General features: G+C 39.9%; 1 protein-coding gene across 2 annotated transcripts in view; it reads left to right on the forward strand.

Moving 5' to 3' along the window:
• The window catches only part of NEBL (nebulette), a 256,863-nt gene that overhangs the window by 102,502 nt on the left and 139,028 nt on the right, over positions 1 to 15,333 (forward strand). For both annotated transcript variants that reach the window (XM_035319464.1, XM_035319465.1), the window contains exon 4: positions 14,337 to 14,444. In XM_035319464.1, coding sequence (XP_035175355.1) covers positions 14,337 to 14,444 — 108 coding nt within the window. The remainder of the gene's footprint in view (positions 1 to 14,336; positions 14,445 to 15,333) is intronic.

The following is a 15,333-nucleotide window of genomic DNA, read 5'->3' on the forward strand; positions in this document are numbered from 1 at the left end:
GCTGATCTGAGCTGCACCATGTGTACAGTGACAGACGAGCTGCTCGAATGTGTAGTTCTCACACATTTCAAAAGTCTGGTATAGGCAGTGCCTGTGTCAGTATTGATACATCTTTGAGACAAGCAACACTCACGCACCATATTGACACAGGGCCTGGGTCAGGGAGTAAAGCATAGCTCCTCACTTAGCTGCTGCCAGTTCTTCTCTGCCTCTCCTTCCTTTCGCTGGCTTTGTAGCCAATTTCCTGGACCCTGCTGTTTTGTGGACCCCAAATACCTTGAGTCATGCTGAAGTGAACTCTGTGTGGCTGTGGATCAGGGAGCACAGGTGTCAGTCTTTGCACCCTGATTGAATTCCAGCAGAGATAACAACTGCAAATTTGTCAGCTCTCAGCAAGTACTGAGGTTACTGCAGTATCTAGAGGCTCTAGTCTTGGCTGCTGCTCTGCTAGGGTCTGTGTGAATACGTAACAAAAAGCAGTATGTGACTGAAAAAAAATTATAGTCTATCCGTGAGAGACAGGACAATGGTGTAAAGAGATGAGGAAATAAAAGAAAGTATAAATGTGATACTGGTTGGTATAGTAGCTGTCTCTAATGCTGTGGGTATGACTCAACTGTGTCTGTTCATTAGAACTATAGAATCATTTAAGTTGGAAAAGACCATGAAGTCCAACCATCAACCTAACACTACTAAGTCTGCCACTAAACCATATCCCAAAGTGCCACATCCACGCATCTCTTATGTACCTCCAGGGATGGCAGCTCCACTGCTTCCCTGGGCAGCCTGTTCCAGTGCCTAACCACCCTTTCTGCAAATAAATTCTTCCTGATATCCAATCTAAACCTCCCCTTCCACAACTTGAGGCTGTTTCCATGTGTCTTACCACTTGTCACCTGAGAAGAGACTAACACTGTTCTTGCTGCAACCTCCTTTCAGCCTCCTTTGAAGGTCCCTTTAAACACTGACTGTAGTTTGAATTTTGAAGCTGGATTTCTTGAAGTCAGTGCTCCTGCTGGTTGCAGTAAGTTGGACACAGACCCATTACAGTGCACAGAGACCAGTTCAGCTGCTGTGGACCTTTCAGGTAAAAGACAGCAGCGTGGCCAACCTTCAAATGTCCCATCATTTTGGATAATGTTCGTGTTTGAAATACTTCATATTTTTCCAACACGCAGAAACCATAATATGCAGTTAAGCTTTGTGATCAGAAAATAATATAAAAACATCATCTTGGTGAAAACAATGCTCCAAGAGCCTCCTCTGCATTACTCCTGTTTGACCTGTCTAAGCAACATGGCGTAATGATTCAAAGGCATCACAACAGAGGCAGTTGCGCAGAATGACAAGGATGTTGCTTTTTTGGGCTTTTCCATTGTGAATAGAGTGTTTGTCTTCACACTTCTTTTTTTTTTTTTTTTTTTTTGTGTTAGTATTCATTTTACAATATTCAACATTTCTCAAAATATGTGCATTGAAGTTGACAGGATACCAATGGATCAAACTAATGTAGGTAACACCCTTTCCCCACAGTAGAAAATATAAAAAAATAACATTGAAAAGGGCAGCTGTCTTTTTTGCATCTGGGAAATTTGTATCTAATCTCTGTAAGTGCGCTGGAAAGCACATTGTACAATTGCCAGTAGTTTCCCTTTTCCTATTATTCCAGCATATGAGAGTCTGGTGGGCCTTGGAAGAAAGTCTTTGCAATAAACATTTACTGGAATACAACATATGAAGCACAGAATCAAGTACAGCAGCAGCAATCAGACTGTGTCTCGATTTGTGGGCTTGGTAGACTTAGGGCTGCAGATGAGGATTTGCCTCTCTCTGTTAATTGTCCATCTCCTTGTTGTCCTGGGAGGCAGGGGGGATGTTGTTCTGACTTTCAGTGCAGTTAGATAGGTCTTCTGTCAGCCAGTTTTGTTTGTGCAGGCTGCCTCATTTGCTTTCTGTGAGGTATACCTCTCTGGACACGTGAATTGAGAAGGGCAGGCCCAAATCCCTGTTATATCTTGCTTGTAGAATGTGATGTTCCCTGAGATGTTAAAAGGGAATGGCATACTGATTGAATGTAGACTGAGCCTTCTCCTATCCAGATAAACAAATTTCTAAAACATATTCAAACCACTTCATATCTTAGCAAATTAGTATCTTTAAGGATTTTTTTTTTTTAAATCGTGTGCCAGTCCATCTATTTCCTCACATACAAATGATATGTAGAGTTATATCACTACTGCCCACCTCCCTCTCCAAGAAAAAAGAAAAGTCAAAGTTGCCTTGGGAGGCATAACTTCCTGCTTACTTAGAGGTGAGAAATAAAATAAACATTATTGAAAGCTATGACAAAAGTTATTTTCATCTGCCTACTTTGCTTCACAAACAGAACGCTTTACAGTAGTGATAAAACTCATCCATGTAGACGTTTTCAGTATGTAAAAGCAGTCAAGGTAGGATGTATATAGATGTAGGAATGTCAGGCCTCTCTTTTAAAAGAGGCAATGACCTCTCTCCTGGTTTTCCCTGGTCAGTAAAAGGGAAAAAAAAAACAACAACCAATCCCTCCCTCTTCCCCCCCCCCCAAAGAAATGAATAAATAGCCTTTACTTCTTGGAACTAAAAAACACATAGTTTTTATTATATGTGTCTAAGGAAATTTTGAAAAAGCAGCATGGGATAGCATTTAAATAACAAAGATCCTTCTTTAAATTCCCACTTTCTTTCCACTAAGTACCATTTAACAAATCGAACAGTCTTTACAGTCAGGGTGATTTGTAACTGTTCTCCCCTTTCTCTTCCCTCCCTCTCCTCCTGGCTGTTGTTGCTAGCTAACATCTCTGATAAGAAATGAAACATACAGTCCCTGTATGCTCCTTTGAGATGCCTGGCCTTCCTTTTCTCAAACATCTGTGACAGTTTTTCTTTCCATGGTGTTTTCCCCTTTTTAATTTATTTATTTAAAATTTTCAGTTCATTTCTGGAATTACTTCTCTATGTTGTGGAGCCTTCCTTTCCTTTCTGTTGTTTTCCGGTGCGCAGGCAGGCCCTGCTGTTACACCCCACTTTTTGCTCTGATCCTAGCCCTGCCAACTGTCACTTTTTAGCCTGCAGGGAACCTTCTGGTACTAACATTCCTGCCTTGTTTTTATTAGAAGGGCATCTCTCCCAACATATCCCTCACTGTTTGAAGCAGAAGTCATGTGTATTCAGTAGGAATGAATAATGGATATATTTAAAGGGTACCTTGCCCTTCTCATTCCTTTGCACATCATAAATAACTACTCTTTTAGGTTGGTTTTACATATTTGCTCTACAGACACAGTTTGAAAAATCTGGTGATTCAGCTCTCAATTTAAAAAAATACCATGCTTTATGCAGCTGATAGTTTCTGCATCTGAAAACTGATCACACACCAACCTCGGTACCAGCATCCATGTGTAGCCCTGGAATTCTGAAGGTTTAGGACGCTGCTCATGTATTTACTTTGAAGCAGATCACGAAAATGCATCATGACAGCAGAGGTGTAGACAACACGACGAGGAGTGTCGGGGCTCTGCTTAGAGTTCATTTCACTTGGCTTTAGATATCTGCCATGTGAGTGTTGTTGAAGTAGTCAGCAATTTTTTGTAGTGGCTGAAGAGAAAAAGATGTTTTCTTAAGATTTTTAAACATCTTCCTCAGGATGAGGTGAGTTGTTCTCCGGAAATACCCATTTCTCTCTGCTGTTTAAAAAAGAAAAAAAAAAAGCAGGATTGTTGGTTAGGTTGCATGATATCGGTATCAGAGACATCTGCGTTTTGTCCGATTAGCCCACAGTTCCTGGTCAGTTATCACATTCGGAGGAGCTTGCTGGATTAATGTCAGTATTAAAGGATAAACTGAAATTACCAGGAATTTTCCTATTAACTGTAACAAGCTTTAGCAGAGGCTCCCAAAGAAGATCCTGAAACTCAACACCAGGAATAGAGGATGCTTTAATTATCTGATCTCAGTTTAAGGACGTTAAAGTAAGAGTTTGAGCAGCAAATGTTTTTGATGGGGGAGGGATGAAAGGTTTGGGTGTACTTTCATTGCCCATTTTACCTTAGATAACTGACAAGTGAAGTGACCTAATTTCCTGTTACCATCAGCACAGCAGAACTATCCTTAAGTTATTGTGCTTGCACTCTGCTGCTTTCCCTTGAGTGTATTGCTAGGATTTTTGATATGTATTCCTTGGGTCTTGTTGTCTAAGACCACCTGGTTTCTTTGCCAGTTAGTTGTGGCAGAGCTGAGGTCCTCTTCCTGGGATGCTGGGGATATCTGGGCTGGTGCCAGGGGCTCTGGGGTGATGAGCCTGTACCCTCCTTTGCAATGCAGTATGTTGCCTACGTCAGTGGAAGGGAATTCTCCCAAATGAGCCAGGTAATGTCATCAGACTTGCCACGAAAGGGCAAATGTGTAGATAGGAGAAGGACCCCTGTAAAGATTTAAAGGAAAATAGATATATCTTTATGGTCTGGGAAAAAAAAAAAAAAAAAGAGATAATTTTTAGGCTATTTGTCAGTCTTATCTGTTTTTACATTTATTTGTTTATTTATTGATTTATTTTTCATGGATGAACGGGGATTCAGTGTATAGCTACTGGAAACCACATATTCAGATGATTCCAGCATTGGAGTGGATGCAGAAAAGGCAATTCAAATCATGCTACAGCAGTGATTTTGCTGGTTGCCTTTGGGATATTCTAAGCTCAGTTCATGTGGCTTTGTATCTGTATGACTTTTTTCTCTCAGTTTCACTCAGCTTGTTATTATCATTATATTTTAAGCCTGTTGATGTAAATATTAATTTGCATCTATAGGAGGCTGTCTAAACAGCCAATTCTAGAACAAATTATTTCCCCTAATGAACTACTTTGTTCATTATTTATCTAATGAACCACTCCAAAAGTAATCTTTGCAGTGTTTTGGTTCTCTTCACAAATGTCTGTCTTCTGATAGTTCTTGGAACATTACTCAGGACAAAAACAATTTTTCTGTGCTTTTCACCTCTGAAGCTGAAATTTCTTAAGAATAGCTGACATTCAGATCTGCAAATAGGTGAAAATTTAAACATACAAGGCTGAATTGTCTGCTGTCTATTTTCTGGTATGAAACTACATTTCTTAAATGTACAATTTTCCATTTATGTTCCATCCCTTCCCACTTTAAAATGAAGAACAAAACTGAGAATTTACAGCCTCAAAACAACCATGTTTACTGTCACGTTCTAGCTTAAATTTAACTAAATTTAACTCAGTGGGTTCCCATCTACAGGCATGAACTGAAGGTCGGTTTTATGAGCTGTCATATTTTGTTTCCCTTTTTACTTCCAACTTATAGAAATGAACTTTGTCCTAAAGCACCATGGTGCCTTCAATAGCTTGGGGTTTTATCTTTGTTATTGAGTGGCGAGAACATACCGTGGAGGGGAAAATATTCTAAGGATTTTAGAATCTGCTTAAAGTTAAATGAAAATGCTGCATAGTCCCTTTCCTCTGTCCTTCATTATATAGAAACAGACTAACTGCATGAGATACCCATAGCAATATAGCAAAAGGGACACAGGGCATATACAGTGGGTATAGATTTTGCAACCAGGGTGCAATGCAGGATTGCACTTGTATCAATTTCCAAGATATAACCAGTAAATGACAGATAAACATTTGTAAGGGGCTTCCATAATGGCAAATTGTCCATTAAGAATATGGATAATTCCATGTAGATTAAGAGATGACATGTCCTTATCAAGGAAGTAGACAAGAGAAGCTGAAGGACAATAATGGCACATGGAGGATAGTTACTACATGAGTGCTGTACAGGGTGCCAACCATGTGGCGTCTCAGGGACAGACATGAGAGACCTCGAGTTTACTAAGCGGAGGCCAGAAGGTATTATTGCACTGCATCCCATCGTTTTCTGAAACGTCTCTTGTGTGCCTGAATGTCTGCATTGCTCTAGATTTTTTCAGCTGTTTCCTCTGCACTTTGTTCTGGGCTTCATTTTGTTTATTTCCCAGTTGGATGGATTTTACCCTCTTTCTTCCAGGACAAGAGGCAGTGGGCAAAAAACTGGGACACAGAAGGTTCCCTCTGAAGCACTTCTGTGCTGCATGGGTGACAGAGCACTGGCACAGGGTGCCCAGAGAAGTTTGGAATCTCCCTCCTTGGAGGTCTTTAAAAGCCTCCTGGACGTGGTCCTGGGCAACCTGCTCTGGGTGGCCCTGCTGGAGCCGCGGCTGGACCAGATGGGCCTCAGAGGCTCCTTCCAACCTCAACCACTCTGGGATTCTGCTACAGCAGCAAATGCAGCAAATGTTCTCTGTTTTTTGTCAGTTGTTCATGAGAGTTTTACATTTTTTTTTTTCTCTGCATGTCACATGCTGGCTCCTGCTGTCTGTGTTTGTTTTGGTTACCTTTGGTAATGTATGACTGCAGCTTGCCCCTTGCTCCGTATTATAATTTTCTGTGGTCAGTCTTATTTACATCCCTTCTGGGGTCAAACTTTACATCCCGTGCCATATTTTTAGCTCAGTTTTTGGCTTGATTCTTTGTGTGAAACTTTCTACGCCCTTTGGATCAATATGGCCCTTTTATTATTTGGAATGATTATTATTACTTTTTCCCTTTATTTTTGGGGGTGGGGGCATGGAGAGGGGTGGATATTCCTTCCCGGGGGGCGGGTCTATTTTTTTTATTTGTTTTTTTTTTTTTGGGGGGGGGGGGGGGGGGGGGGGGGGGTTTTTTTTCCCCCCCCCCCCCCCCCCCCCCCAAATTGTTTCTGTTGAGGCTGCCTGGCTTTTCTGGGGATGTGCATTTTTGGGTTATATATCTGGTAAACAGTGGGCAGGTGCCTCTGAGCTCTGCTAGTACTGTGAGCCAACTAAAAGCTGCATGACTGTGGTTAGCATGGCGCTGAGCCCAAGCTAACATATCCTGCCTCTCAGCAGGACTTACTAGCTCGGTGTTGCCCTAGCCAGCCAGCAGTTAAGCATTTTCCATCCACCTTGGAGAGCAGGCAGAGCAAGCTCACACGTGCTTGTAATTTACCGTGTACTTCCTTCGGAGCACACAGTTTAGGAGTTCATCCTTTTCCTGGTGTTCCTTGACCATTCTCCTTTCTGAAGGAGAGAATGGCAAAACAGTATTTGTATATTTAGTTCAGAGTCTGGAATTAAAAGCGTATTCCAGGCTTTAAAAAAAATTTATATGTGAGGCATTAAAAATGTTTCTTTTCATTACCCCCTTTACATCTGATAATTAGATATTATTATTATAATTATCATTACTGTCTGATACTTATTTGGAGGAGTTTGCTGTCACTAGTCTCATTTTCTGAAGGGATTATTCAAGTTTGTAGCAATTTATAAAGTTGCATTTAGATTATAAATATCAATCTTTCATTTTCTGTCTGGTGATGAGATATGGTAAAGGCAGAACTACCTCTGCTGTGGCACAGTAAGAAATTCTTCACCTCCTTAGGCTTCTGTTCCTTAGAGATAAACCAGTTCAAACAGAGAATATACCAAGTGATAGGGAGTGGACAGAAGATCTGACAATATTTATCTGTCATAAATGTTGCCACCTCATCTCTCCCATTGCACTGAATCTGCAGATGTAGTTCTGCAAGGGGTCCATTCATTGCTTCCAAAATGCTCAATTTAAGGTTTCTTTCACAAATTGAATGGATGATAATTGCTGGTGAAAGTGGGGGGACAACAGCTTGATCTGCCGCTGGCTTGCTCTTTACATAGCCTTCTCTGTGTGTGAGGTCTTTGGAGAACATTAATGTTATATTTTAATAGAAAAAGATAAGACCTCCATTTTGCCCAATAGCAAAAAAAGGTGCAAGGCAATACGTACATACATACTTAGCAACATACTTAGTGGCAGTAAAATAATTTTTGGGGCAGAAGCACCTAAGTTGTTTCAGTGGAAATAACTTCTGGTGGAGTGGAGCATAGGTGACTTGTTTGGATGTAAGCCTGTTGAAACAGTCTCTGATTGCCCTCTCCTCAGTCGTAATTTTACTTGGATCTCAGCTACTGTTCACATGCTGTTGTGATACATTCAAACTGCGGACTCAATCTTTTTCTCATTCTGAAACTGCTGATCTCTCACTGCCTTCAATTTCCTGTCCCCTCACGTCTCAGAGTCTGGAACTCTTTTGCTTTGCATTTTCTGTGAGCCAGTCTCACAGTCCAAAGTATAAAGAGACCACATTACAGAGACATTATCTGCAGTTTCTATTTATATATTTTAATTTACACCCATCCAACATTTAAACTGTTATGATGTTGAGTCCAAGATATTTGCTTGTTAGATGTAGTTCCCTGGTAAAACTGTGAAGTTCCTCAGGGAAGTACAGTAAAGAGATTTGCAGATGTTTTCAGGCTTGCTCAGGCATTCTCTACAGGGTATCACAGACTTGCCCAATTTTTGAATGATGTACATGGAAAGACAGTATATTTAATGTTAGTGATGGCACTTGGATGTTTATACTGTGTATTGCTGCAAGTGATTTTGGTAGTGCTGCTGTGCTGGCCATTTCAGATTTAAAACATCTTTGAGAAACTTTCTTCTCTCTGAAAATTTGAATTATTACATAGAATGTTTTGGAGCTGTGAATTGTGAAAATCAGATCCCTTTAGTTGACTATGAGCAGTAAAACTGAAGGGCTAAGGGAATAATATCTTTAATCCTGCAGTCCCTCATTCCAGCAACACTCGTCAGTGGCCTTTTATGTGCTCATAGCTCCTCAACTTCCATAAGGAATACCCAGCCTATAGTTTCCTGTTCATATAAAAACCTTGAGGACAGTTTAGTCTGCCCTGAGGGCCATTCCCAGTTCCTGCTTCCAGGTGGCTGTTCAGATTTCCTGTGGACAATGGCTCTGCCCAAGTGGCAGTGGGAGAGTCAAGTTTTACTGACAGTGGAAGGAGCAGTGCTTGGGCAGGGTGGATACCAACAATTGGTGGGTCCTTGATGGGACTCAAATGTACCTCTTATGAATAGGCTTTAGAACTCTTGGCACTGTTAGAAGACAGAAGGTGCTGTAAACACTGAAGCCTAGCTTTGTCAGATAGGATAATATTAGGGATCCTTCGTAAGAGATATTAGTCAACTAAAAGGAAGTCTCATTGAGACAGTCAAAAATTGTTCTTCACATTTGATTTATCTGTAAAAAAAATCTACTCATGTTCTTAAAAGACTGATTTATTTTCTCTGTCTTGCCACTAAGTTTGTAAGAAGCAAGATAAATCAAGGTAACACCGACAAACTCGTGTGCTGTGTGGAAGAAGCAGATCCAAACAAAGACATCTTTGCCGAGATGTGTCTCTAGGACCTGTACTGTGGGTGAGCATTTCCTGGCAGTCTGCAAAAAACAGTGCACAGCAGATGGTGACCTTTGGGAAGTAGTTGTGTGGGGTGGTCACAGAAGGAGCAGATGGCTCTGGGCAAACCTCAAACACAATATACTGAAACAAATTCATAAATATTCAGGGTGTGGTATATTGTTGTCTGTGAATGCTCCTCTCAGGGCAGACTTGGTGTGCTCCTCTCCTTCCACCCTGCAGCCTATCCTTGTTTCTTCCTGACCACTCATTGAGCATGGTGATGCTCTGTGGGTCTATGGAGCATGTCAGGTTGAAGAAAGGGCTTATTTTTTATGCAGCTACTACAAACAGTAGCTGCCTGATCTGTACTGGGATGTGAAGAAGGGTCTGTCCAGGAAATGAGCTTTGACATTGCCTAAGCTCTTTGGGATTTAAAACTTGCATTGTAGTGGCTGAATAACTTCTTGAGGTAGGGGTGGATTGAAGAGGGTTTCTGATGCCTACATTATTGACAGCTCTTCAGTGTGATGATAAGAACATGAGGATCCACCAAACTGAATACCTGCTCTGCCTTTTCTGCTTGTTTGGTGGATTTGGATTCCTTTGTTGTTCAACTGATATATGCTTTTGTTGTTGCAAATGATTCTGGACTGAGGGTAGGTGCCTGAAAACCCAAGAAAATAATAAATCTTTTAGGCTCCATTTATATTTTCAATGTATATTTCCCAGGGAAAAATGATATTTTTTTGCTAATAGGTGGTTATGCTGCCAAATACCAAGTATACCTGCAAAAAAGTGAGCAGCATTTTCTCTAGCATAGGATTTTGTGTGCAGAGTATAAGAAGGTGGACCCTCTATCCTTGGCTCCTTCATGCTGACCTCATGAATGTATTCATACAATCCCGTCTTTGGGCCTCTCAAAGATCTTGTTGATGTCATGAATTTGAGAAGTTAGGTTTGTTAAAGATCTGTTGGATCACTTAGTCCTTTCACTATGGGTCTGTGCAGAATTATTTCTCATGAAGTATTTTCACTTTAAACCTTTTCATTTATGGTGATTTATTACTGTTTTATTTCTAATGTCTATGCCACACATCGTTTCTCAAAGGATCAATTTTTCAGGGCACTCGCCACTAGGGTATTCTGTGTTTGTGAGACTGCACTGAATTTTGGAGCCAAGAGGGAGGCATTACAAACCACTGGCTGGGATTTTGGTGAAGAGTTGCTAAAACACAACTCTGTAGGAAATGACTGGATTTATGATACTGCCATTAGGGGTTATAGACATTTCCATTTCAAAACTAAATTTCAACGGTTCCAGTTATTTAAATCATTCATTATGGTGATATTTACAGCTCCTATACAAAATATTCTTTTCTACTGAAAATTGGTTTAAAGCAATTAAATGCAATTTAGTCCCTGATTTTAGGGTAACAACAACCTGCTTTGTAGGTGCACCTATTTTTTTCTTAATTAAAAACTCACAATTTTAAAATTATCTAAACTGCTGACTGACCTCAAATTTGTTTTTTCAACTGTTCAGTTATATACATTTTTAATAATATGATTTTCTTGGATCCAAGTTCTAAGTGACTGATACCTTGAGTACTGTGTTCAGTTTTGGGCCCCTCGCTACAAGAAGGACATGGAGGTGCTTGAGCGAGTCCAGAGAAGGGCTACGAAGCTGGTGAGGGGCCTGGAGAGCAAGTCTTACGAGGAGCGGCTGAGGGAGCTGGGCTTGTTCAGGCTGTAGAAAAGGAGGCTCAGGGGTGACCTTATCGCTCTCTACAGGTACCTCAAGGGAGGCTGTAGCGAGGTGGGGGTTGGTCTGTTCTCCCACGTGCCTGGTGACAGGACGAGGGGGAATGGGCTTAAGTTGTGCCAGGGGAGTTTTAGGTTGGATCTTAGGAAGAACTTCTTTACCGAAAGGGTTGTTAGACACTGGAACGGGCTGCCCAGGGAAGTGGTGGAGTCACCATCCCTGGAGGTCTTTAAAAGACGTTTGGATGTAGAGCTTAGGGATATGGTTTAGTGGGGACTGTTAGTGTTAGGTCAGAGGTTGGACTTGATGATCTTGAGGTCTCTTCCAACCTAGAAAATTCTGTGATTCTGTGATGGCGTCCTTATTATTTGACATTTTCTGGAAGTGTAAGGGTTTTTGATCTTTTGAATTTATAATAACTAGTGGTTTTAGTAATTATATTTCACTAAGCTGTGGCCTTCATGGAACATAATGTTTCTTCAAGATTTTTATAACTTAAAACGACATTTTGAAATTAGATAGTAAAATCCCAATGATGCATAATTAACTCTGGTAATACTTTAAATAATTTAATTTTTTAATGATTTCAGAGTAGTTGTTCTGAAGGATATAGTTAACCTTACTCCTGCAAAGTGATTTATTAATAGAGTAGGAGTCCTTTTAATCTGACTGAAGGATTAAAATAATGTGAAGTTAAAACTACCTAGTTTCCTCCCTCTCTTCTTTTTGTGTTCCTTTATAAGACGAATAAAGGTCATTTGAAGTTAATGGCTTGTACATTTAGAACTAATAACAGGAAATGATCTTTCATACAATAGCTAATCTCTCTTAAAAGGCTGAGCCCCCTTCCCATTATAGGATGGTGTTTTCAGTTGCTTACAATTCTTCTGAACTTTAAGCAGTAAGACTGAAAATTTCCATGTCAGCTGTCTGCCTCAGGCCAAATTTGGAATTTTTATGCAAAATGTTCAGCTGTTTCCAAGACTGAGAGTAGGACAGACTTTTAGTCCCATATTTAAAATTCTTGATGCTTGTTTTTGTTGAACAGCTCTGTTGTCTTTAGTGTTTAGGGCTGAGGAGTTGAAGACTGCTGAGATGGAATAAAGCCTTTTGTGTTAGGCATCTATTCTTGGCCATGAGAATAGGTGCAAATGTGATAAAGTTTTATGTGAATAAATAATGAAAGTTCACAAGTACTCAGAGTACCTCCATCTTAACAGCAGAGTCCTGGAATATTGGGTCTGTGGAGCATATTCAAGAAAGCCTCTGAGAGTCAGCAGGAAGACAGCCATTTGGTAGAAATGAAGCAAGATAATAGGCAATGGAAAATGCATATCTGAGAAAGGTATATGAAGTCCCTTGTGTCAAGGCACTTAGCAAGAAGCCATGGTGAGATGGAGCAGGCTAGTTTAGAAGCCCAGGGGGAGACAAAGTGATGCCTAATCATGGTGGTCCAACAGAGGGAAAGGGGCAGAGTGGCTGAACCCAAGGCAGAAGGACAGAAAGGTGTATGCTGCCAGTCCACACTTTCCTCAAAAACGTGAGTGGAAGCATTGTTTGTTTTGTCTCAGGGTCTTCTGTAAAGAATATACTTGTGTGAAATCTACAGCCATCAATGTAGGAATTTCAGCTAGCTCTAGAGGAATAATATAGTAAAAATGTTCGTTTGTTGCTGTTGTTATTTAGTGCACTGTCTTAAGGATTTGTGTGATGTGTCTTTGTATGAAACTGACCAATTTAAGAATGCAATGCTAGAAGTTTTTCTAACATCAACAACAACAACAAAAAACATCTAGAATTAGGATGGACAGGACAAACTGTATTATATAGCCTTTGAAACTTTACTTTTTTGATCTAGTAGTGTTGTTTTCCTGTATATCACTATCATAACATTAAATGGAGGCTGGTGAAATAAGCTAAAACCAATCTTAAACTGAGAGTTTGGTGCATAAGCAGCAGGTTTTCTGGATATCAGCTGTGTAAAGGAGAATACTGCTTTTTGTAGAACTGCCTTCTCGTGTTGCAAAATTAGCATGTGTGTAGTGAATAAGCCAGGGGACATAAGAATTAAAAGGAAGTGGTTATGGATAAGTTAGTTGAATCCAGCCATGGAGAGAGGCATGGGTTCCAACTCTCTTTGCTACAGAGTTTTTTCTGTGGTTCAATAGTGATTAAAATATTTCATATTTCATCTTTTTTCCTTCATGTTGAAATTGAGATCCCCAGGACTGATTTGTAGAAATGCTGGGTATTGATACAAACAACTTAAGTCCATAACTTGAATATATTCAAACTTCAGGATTCTGAGGTTGGATACCCTGGGACCCTTGTATGCTTTTGGACCTTAAGCTTTCTTTACCTCACTTTACAGGTTGCTGTAGGAGAAGGGCAGATAATGTAATTCCTGCTTTCCAGGATGCATTAAGAGCTGATTAATAACTGTGATGAGAGTTGTAGAAAAGCTCCTGAAGAAACTACTATCCCTACCTGTACAGTAGGATTTGAATAGCCCAGTTTGCAAAAAGATACAACCACATATGGAACCATCTCTGCTGTGTACAGAATAAAGCAAGGGGCTTGTCAAAGGATAATGTATGATTACCTGATTAAAGACAATATCATAATGGCTTTGTACAAGAGGGACAAATTAAGCTTGTACAAGCAGACATTTTCTAACTTATGAATGTTTGACTTTGCACTCTTCTAAATACTCTTTTCATGCAGCATTTCTTTTACAATTATAAATTATGTTTCAACTAGGGAAGAGGATGGTGAACTCATTATGAAGAAAGGCTGAAATGTGAAACTGTATAGCAGAAGACTCCAAATTTAGTGATAGCCTTTTTTTTTTTTTTTTTTTTTTTTGTGTGTGTGTGTGAGTGCATGTGGAAATAAGTGCTTGGTAGGTGCTGTGTTGGCACCCATAGTTATATCATTACTGCTCTGAGAATGAAGTGACTGAGGAGAGTCTTCTCTCTACAGTGCTGTACTTGTGGAGGTGAGCCTTCTTGCAACCACTGAGGAAGCAATCACTCAGGCAGTAGGAAAGTTTGTCCAATTGCTGCCTATCTCTTGTTCTTGGATGGAGGAAGGCTTCCCCTTTAAGGGCTGAAAGCCTTTCACAAATGCTTTATTTACACTGAAAAAAAAATGCTACTTGCTAGGGGCACACACTGGAAAATAAAAACAACCCTGTTCTGTATTTTCTATTCTGTAGGTAAAATACAAAAGAGACTTTGAAGAAAGCAAAGGAAGAGGGTTCAGTATTGTGACCGATACGCCCGAGTTACAAAGACTGAAAAGGACTCAGGAACAAATCAGTAATGTATGTGACTACCAACTAAAGTGATTTTAGATGGAGAAATAGTGTGTCTAAGAACAGGCATGTTTGGTGGTGTTTCTGATGAAGTCTGTGAGAGTGAAGAATCTGATTTGGTGAGTGATTTGTGTATGTCGGATTTTGAAGTGTGTGCAACTTTATACCATGGACTTGTACAGCACATGGGCAATGTGTGTTCACCTCTCCAGCTTTCATCAAGTATGCTCATAGTATTTTCTATACTAAAATGACTTTATACTTTTTGCTTTTTAAATGATCTGCTAGGAAATAAGAATAATTTTGTACAATTTATTTACATATAAACTACATAAAATAGCTATAAATATATATTTTTAAGCAGGGTCTGTCAGAACATAACTTGCGAGGTGGAGTTTTTTAGAATCAAAAAAACATTTGATACTGAGTTTTAAATGAAAATACATACAAGATAATGTTTTGCAAGATGAGGAGGGAATGGAACTAGAAAACCTTAACCATATGTTTCATTAGCTTAGAATGTGAATGCAGAATATTTTCAAGAGTGGAATATTTGAAAATGGAACTTCTAATGACTTATGTTTTCATTGCAAAGTTATTCATTTATGTTTTCTTCATTTGTACAACATTTAATTCACTGCATGATGGACTATTGGGTGACATGTACTGCATATTTTGATATGTATAAATTAGGTAACAACAACTAGTGTGAACTAGAAGTGATGCAGAGTGCCTGCCACTAGCTTTTCCTAGCTTCCCTTCCTGGTCACTCTTTTGATGTCCAGAGCTGGTCTTTGAGGTGAAAAATTGGGGTTTCATTTCCTGGAGCATTGGCTGATGGGGAGAGCAGTTGATTCAGGAGCTGTGCAAATAATCCTGGGGGTAGATAAGATGAGAA

Source organism: Oxyura jamaicensis, chromosome 2 (assembly GCF_011077185.1).
Source record: "Oxyura jamaicensis isolate SHBP4307 breed ruddy duck chromosome 2, BPBGC_Ojam_1.0, whole genome shotgun sequence".
NCBI lineage: Eukaryota > Metazoa > Chordata > Aves > Anseriformes > Anatidae > Oxyura > Oxyura jamaicensis.